We start from the raw sequence: 15,884 nt of genomic DNA on the forward strand, positions 1-15,884 counted from the left end.
ATGCCACACTGTATATCTATTTAAGCATACATTTAGGAAGATACTAATAAAGTGATGAAGCCCCATATTCCATTGTTTGCTGTAAGTACTCAATGAGGTAGAGGAATAAGTCAAAGTATGAAGTGCTATCAGCCACTCAGAAGTTGGGAGCCTCTAGGACAGATGATAAACCAGATATAGTATGTTGACATCACAATTAAACTTGACACTACAGCAAAAACATGCAGGAAACTTTGAAATTAGAAATACAAGTAAAATTACAAACCAGAGAATAACATGAAGTGCCATTAATCAGAAGTTTCAAAAATAATTTTGGGTTAAATTGACGAGAAAAATAAAGACTCTTCCCAAGTTTTAATTTTATTCTGATTATAGATATAAATATCCATCTTTTTCCTCCAAGATTAGAAAGGGGAAAATGAACTTCATTTCAAATACCTTGTAAGATAAAAAGCAGTTCCAGCAGGAACAAGGACACACCCCACGAGAGCGACCACTGAGAGGCGACGGCCACACGCACGGCCCCAGGGCATACCTTTGTCAGGACATGGAAGATGTAGGGGTACATCAGCCCCTTCTTGTGCCGGTGCTCGGCCACTCTCAGCACCTCAGGCGCGACAGGAGGCAGGGGTGGGGTGGTGATGTCCATGTGGTTCCTGGTGGGCATGGACAGGAGGCACGGAATTGGCTGAACAGTGCCAATCTGGTTCCCCTTTCCTTCAGCAAGCTGGCTGCCAGAAGAGGCAGTGGACGAACCTTCTGCCTGCAGAGCAATGGGTGAGAGGAGAAAATGGGTTCATGTCCATTCCCACTCCTTTAACCTGTCTGTCCAATTGTAACACAGAGAGATGTGACTAACAACTTCAGTGAGGACAAGGGGAGCTGTGACTCACTCCTCCTTGAACAGAGGAAGTGTGAATGGACGCCCACTGTGCCTGTGTCAGGGATGGGAACCTAGAGAACTGCTGCAGCTTCCGCTGGGTGACCCCACTCATGGCTCCTCCCTTGGGGTCCCCATGAGATGAACAGCCTTCTGTGGTTGCTAACCGAAGCCCCATCTGGCTCCCCCCAAGTGACCAACTCTTGTGATTCTGCTTTCCTGGGAGACCCTTCCTCAACTCAATGGGTAGCATCCTTTCTACAGATGAAAAAACTAATTCTCCAGGAGAGGATGTCTCTTGTCTGTGGTAATAGACCAGTAACTAGTGAACTGGGACTAAAACTGGGTCTCAGTCCACCATACTAGGTCCTCACCACCACCACAGTTCTTATTTAAAGAAGAAATAAAAACCAAACCCCAAGTATTCTCTTAGGGTACTTAAAGTCCCAAATAAAGTATACAGAGGGAACTGTCTGCCAAAAATTAAAACCAAAGAACAAGCTAAAACCATTAAAACTGATGAGTCAGATCTACATAAACTGACACAGAAATATGTGCATGATAAATTGTTCGGTGAAAAATATCCACTCTGTACAACCAATCACCAAAATACAGAATATATGTACATGAATAGGAAAGAGTATAGACACCAAATGGCTACCTCAGTGCTGAAGGGAGATTCTTAGTTTTCTCTTTACAAATTTTAGCAGAGTCCTAATTGTTTACCAAGAGCAAGTATTATTTTTGCAGCAAACTTTTTTCCTCACAATAAATTCTAGAAATAAAAATTGCTCACTTACTGCTTCTGTGGCACCCTAAAAAATATACAAAGAAAGGCAATGCCAGAGAATGTTCAAACTACTGTACAACTGCACTCATTTCACATGTTAACAAGATTATGCTCAAAAATCTTAAAGCTAGACTTCAGCAGTACGTGAACTGAGAACTTCCAGATGTACAAGTTGGATTGAGAAACGGCAGAGAAACCAGAGATCAAATTGCCAACATCTGCCGGATCATAGAAAAAGCAAGGAATTTCAAAAAAACATCTACTTCTGCTTCATTGACTATGCTAAAGCTTTGACTGTGTGGATCTCAACAAACTGTTGGAAATTCTTAAAGAAACAGGAATACCAGACCACTTTACCTGTCTCTGAGAAGCCTATATGCGGGACAGGAAGTAATAGAACTGGACATGAACAACAGATTGGTTCAAAATTGGGAAAGCAGTACATCAAGGCTGTGTATTACACCCTGCTTATTTAATGTCTACGCAGAGTACATCAAGCGAAATGCTGGGCTGGATGACTCACAAGCTAGAATCAAGACTGCCAGGAGAAATAAAACAACCTCAGATATGCAGGTGATATCACTTTAATGGCAGAAAGTGAAGAGGAATTCAAGAACCCTCTTGATGAAGGGGAAAGAGGTGAGTGAAAAAGCTGGCTTAAAACTCAGTATTCAAAAAACTAAGATCATGTCATCTGGTCCCATCACTTCATGGCAAATAGATGGGGAAAAAATGGAAACAGTGGCAGATTTTATTTTCTTGGGCTTCCCAAATCACTGCAGCCATGAAATTAAAAGACACTTGCTCCTTGGAAGGAAAATTATGACAAACTTAAGACAGCGTATTAAAAAGGAAAGACATTACTTTACCAACAAAGGTCCATCTAGTCAAAGCTATGGCTTTTCCAGTAGTCATGTATGGATGTGAGAGTTGGACCATAAAAAAGGCTGGGTGCCCAAGAGTTGATGCTTTCAAACTGTGGTGCTGGAGAAGACTCTTGAAAGTCCCTTGAACAGTCAATCTTAAAGGAAATCAACCGTGAATGTTCACTGGAAGGACTGATGCTGAAGTTGAAGCTCCAATACTTTGACCACCTGATATGAACAGCTGACTCACTGGGAAAGACTTGATTCTGGGAAAGACTAGAGGGCAGAAGGAGAAGGGGATGACAGCAGATGAGATGTTGGATGGCATCACTAACTCAATGGACGAGTTTGAGCAAACTCCGGAAGATAGTGAAGGACAAGGAAGCCTGGTGTACTGCAGTTCATGAGGTTGCAAGGAGTCAGATACAACTTAGAGACTGAACAACAATAACAACAAAAAATATTGATTTTTCTGTTCTGAAACAAAATGTATTCTTTTAGTGGTATGCATTCAGTGCTTAATTTCATCCTTTAAAACACAAAGTGCCAAAATGAGCCTTAAGAAGAATTCATGGATAACTCAACGAAAGTTTTCTACACTTTCCGTTCCACAGCATGTAGACATAAACAACTGAAAATGCTTTGGGAGGTACTTTGCAAGGAGTATGTATCCAGAAAGCATTTCTGTTATTTATTTTCAGGATAATCATTCAACAGTGAGAATATTTCAGAGTTTTACACATATTTCTAACATTCCATCATCCTATATAAAAACAAGCCCTCTTCCAGCCAGAGACCAGCTCATCCTAAGTGACCACAGGTGGGGACAGATGTGGCTTTGTAAGTTTAGGATATTCATCTGGAGATGAATATTAACAAGTAGAAATAGAAAAAAGAGGAGGGGCGGGAGAATAAAATTTAGTTTATTTTTATTTTTTCATTTTTAATGTATACATCACAAAACTTTTCTCACCTAATCATGACAAAACCCTACAAGAAATGAGGGCTCTGAAAGGCTATGTAGTGAGCAGAGAGAAGAGGATCTCTACTAGGTCACCACCCTGCCCTGGGTGAGTGAGCAAACTGGGGGTAGCACAGCCCTTCCCCACTCACCCTTGCCAGTGTATCACTCATAAATAACATGCTTAAAAAAAGAGAGAGAGAGAGAGAATGTTACTTTAAATCAATCCCTGGCACTACATGCTGAGAGAATGAGAACCTGAAAGAAGAGAAGGCACAGAGTTACTACCTTTGTTTGGTCTCCTGGGTCTCCCCGTGCTTGAGGTTCTGAATGGCTTCCTGTCTTCTCCCAGCCAATCTTGTTCCCACTGATATGGCTGAACATAAAATGAACAAAAATACCAATTAGTGTTGACCACTTCCCACATGTACTCATGATGATAAGAAGGGCCTGCCCTGAGCCTACAAACCAAGGATACCTAGGCTTTACTGATCCCACCTTGTGAAACCACCTATGTCCAGAGAAAATCCTATCACAACAACACCTTCCACCTACTTCAGCTGTAACCACCCACTGGGCAAGAGAAATCAAGCACCTGACCTAGGCCTCACGGCTCGGCTTAGAGATGGTCTAGGATGTGCTAGTGCTGCAGGTATACAGGAGACAAACGCAGGCCTTGCCTTTGGGAGCTCAGTCATCTTGGAGAAATAAGACATCACATTCAATTGACAATCATCAGGCAGTAGAAGATTAAATGTTATCCGGGTCAAATGTTACTCATAATTTATAAATAAATGTAAAGTATTATATGCCAATGACAATTCATGGGGGGCATTCCTATTCATGGTAGGGAGCATGGGAGCTAAGGCTAGCACTAACTCACTAGGAGGTGTGCGCCTTGCAGGCCTAAGGAGAGGCAACGGATTTGTGAGTGCAGAGAATAAGAAGCTACCTGAATCTTACTTGGGGAATGATGTTCTTTGGCAAAGTAAAAGTGGGAAAAGAGATGCAGAAGATTACAATGTATCTTAAACACCAGAATGAAGTATTTTTCAATGAAGGTTCTTAAAAACTGTGGGTTGTGACCAATTAGTAGTCTGAGAAAACAATGTAGGGGGTTTAACAAGCATTTTTTTTTAAAAAAAAAAAAGGGGAAATGGGGACTTCCCTGGCAGACCAGCAACTAAGACTCCTCACTGTCACTGCAGGTGGCGTGGGTTTGACCCCTGGTCAGGAAACTATGGTTCCACATACCAGAGGGGAGAGAGAAACAGAATAGACCAGATGCAGCCAAATGTGATATGAATCCCATTATTTCAAAAACTCTTTCTCCATTTGTGTATTATGGGCCACAATGTAAAAGAAAATTTACTTTGGTACCCGGGCAAACTGTGAAAAGCAGTATCCTGAAGGGAGTAGGGAATCTAGAGGGGCTTGAGTAGGGATGTGATGCTGACGATCATGGGGATCACTTGAGCCACTACACGCATCCACCCTTCACTTGCCCTCCTCCCTGCAGTGCTCCAAGCCAAAATTATCTTCTAAAACCAGTGCTGGCCACAAGACAAGCCAACACAGAGAGCTTTTATTTGGCTTGCCTTATCTGACTCGTGTGACAAGAGATTTTAAAACCTGGTAATTCCATCTTCCAATCAACTTCATTTTAGTTCTATTTAAAAAAAAAAAAAGGCATTACAAAAAGAGAAGAGTGAGACTGACCCATCTTAAACCAAGAATCATGTCCCATGTCGTGATATTTTGGAGTCTAGTTCCTTGATGTCAGTCACCCCAATACCCCCACAACAAACAAGGTTATCCAAGCATCCAGGCTCCTAGGCTTCAGTGAAGACTCAGAGAAACCACTGCTCTGTCCAAGTTTCTTACTCATGTGTACAATCTCAGGCTACAACTTTGCAAAACCAGAGGAAACTCTAGGGATGAGAAGGCATAAAAATAAATACAAGTATTCTAAGAGCATAGTGATCCATCCTATTTGAAATCCAAAAGAGCAGCTACTACATGAGTGAGCAGATAAGAAGCTGGACAAACTGATTGGTCAGGCAATTATTCAACTGATCAGGACTTGTCATGTGATAACTATGTCAAGACCTGTGAAATAGGGAATCAGAAGGTGTACAATCTTGTCATACACATGTCCAAAGTGAGCATTTCAAGCAAAGGGGAGGAAAAGTGAGCTTCTCTGAAGTGGTTTATTTAGAAGGTGGTATAAATAGAGTTGCTTAAAAAGTCAGTAACATTTATTGTGTGAAATTTTAGAACAAATTACTTGACACATGTTTTATAAAGAAATATAACATTTATTACCTACCATTTTATATATTTAAGGATATCCTATCTACAAAATGCACACATGAACAGCTTAATGAGTATCTACAAACACACCACATAAGCAACACAGGACTGACATCCCAGAATCCCCTTCTTGACCTGCTCCTGAGACTTCCTCAAGGGCAATAGTTATTCTGACTTCTAACAGCAAAGACTGCTTTTATACACTGTATACACAGAGTCATGCATTTGTACACTTTTTATGTCCGGGAGTTTGGGCTCAACAATATTATTGCAGCGCTGGTTCCGTCTCAGGGCCACATGCACTCAGCACTGTGGGGCACACCACAGCTGAGTCTACAACCCAGTCCTACAGGAGATCCCTGCCCCAGAAGCACCTAGTATTTTCTGTTGTTCTTCGGTTGGCCTTTTGGGAGGAAAAGCAGTGACTCGACACAGTCTAATTTGCACTTCTCTGATAATAATGAAGATGGGCATCTTCCCATGTGTGATACTTTCTTTTGTGGCGTGCCTGTTCAGACATTCTACAGTAAGTGGACAACGTGCAGAATGCTCTTAAGGACTTACAGGAAGTCATCATCTGTTCTGGATACAGGTTCTTGGTCAGGTGCATGGACTGCAATTATCTTCCATGTCCTGCTGGACTGACGCCCCTCCCTCTCTACGACAGATTTAAGCTTTTGCAAGTGATGCCCTGATGTGAACAGCTGACTCACTGGAAAAGTCCCTGATGCTGGGAAAGACTGAGGGCAGAAGGAGAAGAGGGCACCAGAGGATGAGATGGCTGGAGGGCATCACTGATGCAATGGACATGAACTTGGGCAATCTCCGGAAGATGGTGAGGGACAGGGAGGCCTTGTGTGCTGCAGGGGTCGCCAAGAGTTGGACACAACTGGGTGACTGAAGAACGGCCACATGTGATGCCTCGTCTTGTACAAGTTGGCTGCGACTGGGCGCAGCCTTCCCGAACCACCCTGTGCTCACTATTCTCATTTCTGTGTTTCATGGTATGTATCACATTCAGTACTCTTTCTAATTACTGTCTGTTTGTATCACTCAGTCACGAACTCTACGAAGATAATAAAACCATAGTCACTACAGAACAGGTGTGCAATAGTTGAATGACTAAATCACATAACTGGATTTACGTGCATATCCAATGCACGTAAATGGATATGGCAAAAAAAGGCATAAAATCTGGGTTTTATATGGATACACTGTAGTGGGGAGATCATGCCATGTGACTAACGTGGAAGCTTGTCCCACTTAAGATCACGTAGAATTTTTATTTATAAATCTTACTTTTGTTTTATAAAGATTACCAAACTAAAACGTTATCATAACCTAAATGTTTGCAAGATTTTTTAATACTGTACTATAAAATCTAAAATTCTGTCTGAAAATCATCTTGACAGTGGCTAATTTTTTAAAGTTCAGAATATTTCAATAGGATAATTATAGGACTTTACAACGTAAGAAAACAAAATATTTGATACAACAAATGCCGTACTTTGAAGAACAAGATGGATCAGAAATTTCTGGATATTTGCATATTCAGTTAGGTTCCATTTTGTACAACTGCTCCCACCTTATGAACTGCTTACACTTGGAATTGCCAACGATGTCATGAAGTTTCATCAGCTCTGCCCTGAGAAAACCTGCTGAGACCCAGGCAGGCCACAGGGAAGTGGATGGGGCAGGGCAGGAAGCCTGCATGTGTTCTGTATTTGAATTTTCCTGCTTAGCCAAAGGCACAACTCTCTGTGGGTAAAATTCAGGTTCAGGAATCCATCCATTCACAGCCACAGCACCAAGGCCCACCATTCCAGACATTACCCCATGCTATTACCAGAAAGCCATGAAATGCATTTATGATGCAGCAGTCAATCAACAGAAAAGAACTACCCTCATATCCAGATAGGTGGCAAGGGGAAGGCCAGCACCACACAGAATTCACCAGGCTCTGTGAATTCTCAACAGGCGATGCAAAGCCTCACTTCGCTCCTGGACACCTGGGACTATTTCTGCACTAAGGCTGGTTGAAAGTAGCCAACTGTCCTAACCACTGAATTCTCGCAAACACATTTTTTTAGTTAGCAGGTTGGTGATGCTAGGATGGAAGTAGACTGGTGTCCAGATTTATACCAAGTGTCTGACCCATCACAGTGACTTCTCACTCAGGCACAGCTGTCCTGGGTGTGGTTTGCTCTTGTGGAACAGAAAAGGAAGATAGCACTGACCGCAAGCTGACTTATTTGTCAACAAAAAAGGAAGAAAAGGCAAATAAAACCAAAAGGGGGGCTTTCCAGGGGTTAAGCATCTGCCTGTCAATGCAGGGGACACAGGTTTGATCCTTGGTCTGGAAACTAAGATCCCACATGCGGTGGGGCACCTGAGCCCATGTGCCACAACTACTGAGCCTGCGCTCTAGAGTCCTTGAGCCGCAACTACTGAGGCCAGAGTGCTCTAGAGCCTGTGCTCTGCAACAAGAAAATCCCTGCAACGAGAAGCCCACACATTGCAACTAGAGAGTAGCCCCCACCTGCCTCAACTGCCCACATGACAAAGGGCTAGGGCAGCCAAAAATTAATTAATTAATTAAGAAAAACAAAAGGGAAGAAGTAAAACATGAGCAAGATCAAATCCTCAGTAGCACTATCTAGTGTATGTGGATAAGGCCATAGATATGGTTAAACCATGTGAGTGTTTCAACAAACGTACATACATTTTCATTTTCATCTGCTCTCAGGAAAGGAAGAGAGACTTGACCCACAGCCTGCTCTCATTCAACAGGCCCGCAAGAGTTCTGATTGCCAGGTGTTCCTACTATAGAGGGTGAAGATTTGCGCTCCCTGATAAGGGAAGCCACAGGAGTATCACATACATAAATATCCTTTATAGGTACATCTCCCTATGCCCTAAATTAAGCTAGGGTCACATACATTCAGATTCTTTCAGAAGTACTTGTCTCATTCTTATACAGCAGTCAGGATGGACCTCCTGTCCCGAACGCTCCTCTTACATGTTTGCCAGAGGACTTCTCACGGCTTTTCCTACCCAAGTGAATGTTTAGAAACACCCGAGTCAGAAGAGCTCGACATAAAATGCCTACATGGGTCAGTAAGTGGCTAGAACTTACACAGACCCTCCACCTATGATGGCAAAGACAATAATTAATTTTAACCAAACATAAAAATAATTCAGAATAGCTTTTCTCAAAAGATATTATAAGTGTTACCTGGTGCTTAAAAAAAAAAAAACTCAAAATATAAATGTAAAGTAGCCATTTATCTGGCACAACAGTGTAACAATCTGAAAGGAAAACTGCAGCTTATTTAGCCTGTCTAGGACTGGATACCCTAGGGTCAGGGTAAAATGTAACTAATCTTCGCAAACAGTTTCTTTGGAAAGGAAGCCTGACAGGACTTCAATACCAACTGGACATAAAATGCCTGCATGGGTCACTGAGTGGCTAGAACTTACACAGACCCTCCACCTTTGATGGCAAAGATAATAAGTATTTTCAACCAAGCATAAACGTAATTCAGAATTGTTTTTCTCAGAAGATATTAGAAATGTAGAACACCAATACCACTTAAAGGAAAAAAGATGCATTAGAAGAAGCATGTTTCCTGGGACACTATATGAAGGATGCTAAATGAAATTCTTTAGGTATTTTACATTAAGAGTGAAGTAAATGTTTTGATATTTTATTGGCTCCATGGTTATTTTTTAAATAACCGTGATAGCTGTCACTTACTGTGGTCACTCATCAACTAATTTAAACCATATACAACCCAAAGATCTCCTATTCACATTGGGAGCATTGGGCCCATGGAGCTCCAGGCCACACACTTGTGATTACAAGTGGCAACTAGTACCTAGCAAGACAAACCATGGGAGGTTGGGGGACTGGGTCCTGACAGCACTGGTCAGCAGTCCCTCGGGCACTGACAGCAACCTTTTATAGGTTGCACAAAGACCAAGGACGTGCCAGGAAAGCCCAAACCTCATACCCCACCAACTCCACCAACGTCCCCCACTGAACTTTATCTTCAAAAACCAATGTGGGACTTCCCTGCTGGTCCAGTGGCTAAGACTCCGTGCTCCCAGTGCAGGGGCCCTGGCTCGATCCCCAGTCAGGGAACTAGGTCCCCCCCTCGTGCCACAACTAGGAGTCTGCATGCTGCAGCTAAAGATCAAAGATCCTGCCTGTTACAACTAAGACTTGGCAGAGCCAAATAAATAAATACATAAAGATAAATACCAAAGAAAAAAACACCAATATTTGCCAATTTCATAGGTTAAAAAATATACTGTTGGGTTTTAAGTTACCTTCCTTTTTTTTTTTTTTCCTTTAAATGAGAGTAAACAACATCCTTTTATGTTATTGACCATCTGTTTCCTCTGTGAATCACATGTTTATATTCTTTTTAATTTGTAGGAAGCTGGGTGTTTTTTGGAGGGAGGAGGGGCTTATTTGGGGGTTAATTCTGGGGTAGGGCATTCTTATAACAGTCCCCATTACTTGTCCACACCATCATCTAAAAAAAAAAAAAAAAGCCATTCCCTTTCCATTGGGGAAATGAGGTCACTTATTTTGTAATCTTCCAGGTTCAAGATTATTTCCCAGGACCATGGGGAACATGGTGGAAACGCCTGAGGGAATCGAACGGGAAAGGGCACACCCAGCCAGGGGCAGTACAGGCCTCCCTCTTCTCTACTGGACAACTCAGTTTCTGAGGGAAGGGCAATTACAAACGCTTCTACAGTCAATCTGCAGAAGCTGGTACGAACAGTCGCACTTCAGTTAAACCGTACAGTAATTTCCCCAGCCAAATGGCCTGGTGACCCAGACACCTGTCCATCCCCAGGGCAAAGAGCACCCAGATCAGAGCAAACTCATTTCCCAAGAAACTCTGGCATCTTTACAGCCCCAGGATCATTCCAAGCAAATACTGGATGCTTTCTGTCACACTTAGAACTCAAGACTCCACACCATCCAGCCTCCATCTCACTTGACATCGCAGCCACACTGGCTTCCCCTTCTTCCACCCTGCATTCTCGTCCAGCTTTCTCCCCACTCTGTCATGGCTCAAATCCTGCCTCTCTGGAAGCACTCTCATCCGGGCCCACTCATCTGGTGCTTGCTTCACATGCTCATCAGGTGGGTGCTGCCTACCACCATGCTCACTGATAGACAGCAAGTGCTTAAGTGTTGCTTGGCTAAATGAATTGATGATTTCTTTCCCTCAAGACCATTCTGAGAGCACAGTGTAGACCCAGGAGTTCCAATCTTAAGTCCAAACCAAAGGTAAACCAAATATTAACTGACTTACTGCCCCTACTTAGTTTCTAAACTAGGAAAGGAATCCTCTGTCCTCTGCATGGCCTCAAAAGTGCACACACACAACTTATTCAACCAGAATCCTCACCCTGAAATAATGAACACTGTCCTTAGCAAGAAAGGGGTGCCCACAATCAGGGTTGATCCGAGGTCCTACTCTGCCTGGCTCATGACCTTGAACCTCTGGTACAAGTTCCCTATCCCCTTTTCCTTTTGTCCTTCCTCTCAGTTTTAACATGTCTACCTCTTGTGTGTTATTCACTCAGGCATGTCTCATTCTTTGTGACCCCATGGACTATAGCCCGCTAGGCTCCTCTGTCCATGGAATTCTCCAGACAAGAACACTGGAGTGGGTTGCCATTCCCTTCTGCAGGGGATCTTCCCAACGCAGGCACTGAACCTGAGTCTTCCACACTGCAGGCAGATTCTTTACCGTCTCAGCCACGTCTACTTCTTATTTGTTATAATAAATGGAAAAACGGATTCAAGGAAATGAAAACATTCCTAAGCCACATAACTTGATCCAATCTTAGCAATCTTTCAATTCCAGATTGTGGATGTGCTCTGCCTTTTTCACCACAATTCACACCATGAGAGGGTGAGACACCCACGCTACTCCCACATATGGAGATCTTAGAGAGGCGCTTCCAGAAAAATGCAATAAAAATGCCCTCAGTTGGGGGAACAGACAGTTAAGTGCTACAGAGCTTAGAGGTAAGAGAGACAACTAAGACTGAGAAAAAGCTCCAGGGAAGGCAACTGCTCAGAACCTTTGGGAACAGGGCAGAGCTGAGTATGCACAGAAAGAGGGAGTCACTCTCAATCTTATTCACTCAAGTCCAACTCGTTTCCTAACAGGGCAGTTTGCCAAATTAAGGAGGTAACTCACATTAGCTCCACAACTCCACCCATGGGAACAGGATCGACACTGGACCTCCCCAGACCAGGGCCTTTCTTTGCTCACCAAGCTTGTCATCTGCATAGCACTCTGAGCCACTTGTGGCTCTGTGTTTTATTCCCACCCATGTTTCGGAGTCTAGAAAGAATTTGCTCTTGTTGCTTAGTCATTCAGTTGTGTCGGACTCTTTTGCAACCCCATGGATAGTAGCCTACCAGGCTACTCTGTCCATGGGATTCTCCAGGCAAGAATATGGGAATGGGTTGCCATTTCTTCTCTAGGGGATTTTCCCAACCCAGGGATCAAACCTGCATCTCCTGCACAGTATATAGACACACTGTATACTATAGATACTTTGGTCTTGCTGACATGAGTCAATTTTTAAAAGAAGGTGGCTCAGAGGTTAAATCGTCTGCCTGCAATGTGGAAGACCCGGGTTTGATCCCTGGTTCGGGGCGATCCCCTGGAGAAGGAAATGGCAACCCAGTTCAGTATTCCTGCCTGGAGAATCCCATGGAGAGAGGAGCCTGGTAGGCTATAGTCCAGGGGATTGCAAAGAGTCAGACACGACTGAGCTACTTCACTCACTCAATACAGTTCCTTAGAGAGTGAAAGGGCTCCTAAGGCATCTATCAGCTGCTCTCAAACTTTCTGCGCTAAAGAGTCATATGGTGTCATTTACACATGCAGATTTCTAAGCCCCAACAGAGCAATTCTCATTCGGTAGGTCTTCAATATGTTACCTTCCTAGAAGGTTAATTTAAAAGTCTGAACAATAAATTACAACTTTTTACTTCATTTTTAGAATTTTAGAACTGCACATACAGCAAGTAAACATTTGTGCACTTTATGCTTCTCTGTTTCAGAACAGCATACATCCCTGGATGGCAGCAAATTCCTCAGTAACTGCCCATTTGGGGGCTTAGTGGTGACTAAGTGGTGACTTAGTGACCTCCCTGCTGGGGAGGTCAGCAGACTTAGTGCCCATTTTACAGATGGAGAAAAAGAGTACAAAAGAGGAAAAATCTCTGGCTTCAGGTGACACACCCATAAGAACTTGCAGGGAGATTGGAAATTGTGTCTCAGATTTTCTTTCAGCAGAAACTGACATAGCAATAACTAGCCTCGGGCATCTACTGTGAATCAGAGTTCAAACTGAGGAAAGAGATGCAGATGCAAAGAGAAAGACTGTTCCTTTCCTTTCTTCTTTCTTTTTTTGAACCAGGTTTCTTAGAAACATAAGGTTATGTAAGGGGAGGAGGAGGACTATGCGTTTCAAGACTTTCTCGATCAGATTCTAACAAATTAATATTTGAAAATTCATTTATTCACGGACACACATTGCTTAAAATATTCCTCTCTACAAGGAGAATTTCAGCCTGGGTCTGGCAGCTTTCTACGGTTTTGGTTAGGTGAACAGTCTTATGTCAAGCTATGATCTGGGGAGCTAGGATTCTAGTTACTGAATTCAGAAGGAAATTCTGATTCCCCTTCAACCCAGGAGCCAAGAGACTGAAAACCATACGAGTCTAACTTAAAATGCTTTCTGAGGGTGGGAGTAGGGAAATCACAGTCCAAAGAGAGTCAGGTAGAACTTGATCAGATTTTACCACATTTGGTGGTCACACAAACTAATTTTCCTAAAATTACATCCAAAAAAGAGGGGAACCCAAGAATTTGGGCTGGCATAGTACACACTTTCAACCTTGGAAGCCCAGAGGAAATGTCTAACCTTTTCTCTTGGTCTGAGGAATCCCAGTCAAGCAAAGGGGAACTGTCACCTACCTAAAACAAACAGCATCTCTGAGCACCACCATCAGTGCTGTGGGCCGGCCAGCCCCAGCCAGACGGCGGCTTCCCTGGGGACTACAAGCTACTTAAGTAGCCTAATGCAGCTGCTACACTTCCAGGAAGCAGCAGCTACTCCATACACCACTCACTTTGCAGCTCCTCCACTGCCTTCATCATTGTCTGAAGATGACGACGTAGAAGAACCAGGAAAGTATGCTGAGTCCACGTGATTGGGACTGCCGCTTGGAGCTGGGTTGATTGGGGAGGACCGTTCATACAGTGGGGTATGTTTTCCTTCATGAGGAATGTTACTGTAGTTCTGCTCAGTCAGATTCTTTCCGCTGGTTTCCAAGGTGAGAGCCGGCTCAGCGAGGTTGTACGGGTGTGGACCCTGGCCCGGAGCACCTGGGCTGGGCACCTGGGGGGCCTTAAACAGAGCATACAAATCACGCATGCACACACACTGCATGACCCAGAACACATTAGCATAACCCGGTCTTGTCTAAATTTTAATTCAACAAAGTCTGGCACCTGCTTTACATATTATAAGTGTTAAGAAATTATCTTAGCATTCATTAAGATTTGATTCATATGCAGCTTTCAAGGCAGCTGGGCCCCACACCAAGGCTGGGCAGACCAGCTGCGGATGGACAGGAAAGGCCTTACCACAGGCTTTGCTTGCAGAGAGGTCTGTGGAATGTTGAGCATCTGGGGGGGGACATACGGTGGCACTATCCCAGGCATTCCAAACGGATTTGGTCTGGCTGTTTCATCAATACGGAAAGAAAACAATAAACAACTGTGAGCAGGACATTCCCCAAGACACACACAGCTAACACACATTGCCATCTGACTTACACCTCCAGGGTGCAAGCACATCACCGGCCCCACTTCCCAGAAACCTTTAGAAATTCATGTTTAATATTAAAAAATATTTAATCTGATGATGATCAATTTCATACACTAGATTTCATACACTAGATTTCTAACTTTCAAGAATTTTCAATTACTATCTGACAGTGTTTCTGTTTAGGTTCATTTCCTTGAATGCCTGGTTTGTCTCTGTCTGTAACCTAACAGATGTTCTCCTTCTCTGCTCATTGCTGACAAAGCTGGAGGCCTGTAGTACTCTAGGTTTGAAAGGAATAGAAGGACACAGCACTTCCCCTACCGTATGTGAGGCAACAGAATTCTTCAATTTAAACTAAAATTAGGTTCTAAGCCACTAGCACGCTTTTAAGTATAAAAAGTGAAATGTGGTAGTTGCTATATATATATTCCTGTTTTGTTTTTTTTCATTGTTAAGGAAGCCATGATCAGGTTACACATGCATTACACAGGCAGTGCAGAGTCAGTAACTTGGGATTTTGTGCTTCCTTAGAAGATGACTTTATAAACCGGTTCTGATGTACGCTGGTGTTCACTCTTCATTATCCTCCTGCTATAAAAAACTGAAGCACAGAATGGAAACCATGTAGCGAAGTAGCCCCAAACACAGCATCAGGCAGGATTGGATGGCCTATCAGCTTAAAGACATGACATAAAGCAATCAACTCAGTCCAAGGTCCAGAAAACTCCACATCCACAACATTTGGTCTCCTTGCAAATCTGAGGAGAGGAGGGGCCAGCATGAGCAAGACCGGCAGGCCAATGGCCTGCGCATGCAGTGACGGGATTAGTGTGGCCCTTGTGCTAAATACATTTCAAAATATCACGGTTTACTGATGTGATAAAAATGAGGAGACTCCTTAGGGTTTTGTGGGGTGTCTGAGAAGACAGCCTATGAGGGAAAGCATGGATACTACGAGACCCGAGGGTGGCATCAGGACTCAGACTGCATTAGACACGGAAAACACACCCTGAGAGAACACACGGTAGACGCTACTGAAACGCCCATGGCCACACCATCTCATTAGGTTTCATTTAAAAACAGAACAAAACCAAGTCTAGAGTTACCACAACACAAACGTCATTTAGCACAGGAAGAGTGCTTTTCTTACCTCAAAATCCAAGTGACACCAGGTGAAAAACAAACAACCCA

General features: G+C 43.3%; 1 protein-coding gene across 2 annotated transcripts in view; it reads right to left on the reverse strand.

Annotated features, from left to right (window-relative positions):
- Positions 1-15,884, reverse strand: part of FAM120A (family with sequence similarity 120 member A) — a 115,550-nt gene that overhangs the window by 37,966 nt on the left and 61,700 nt on the right. For both annotated transcript variants that reach the window (XM_061163605.1, XM_061163606.1), the window contains exons 6-9: positions 14,510-14,607; positions 13,993-14,270; positions 3,786-3,873; positions 536-763 (exon numbers count right to left, since the gene is read on the reverse strand). In XM_061163605.1, the coding sequence (XP_061019588.1) occupies positions 536-763; positions 3,786-3,873; positions 13,993-14,270; positions 14,510-14,607 (692 nt within the window). The remainder of the gene's footprint in view (positions 1-535; positions 764-3,785; positions 3,874-13,992; positions 14,271-14,509; positions 14,608-15,884) is intronic.

The sequence above is a fragment of the Dama dama genome, chromosome 16 (genome assembly GCF_033118175.1).
Source record: "Dama dama isolate Ldn47 chromosome 16, ASM3311817v1, whole genome shotgun sequence".
NCBI lineage: Eukaryota > Metazoa > Chordata > Mammalia > Artiodactyla > Cervidae > Dama > Dama dama.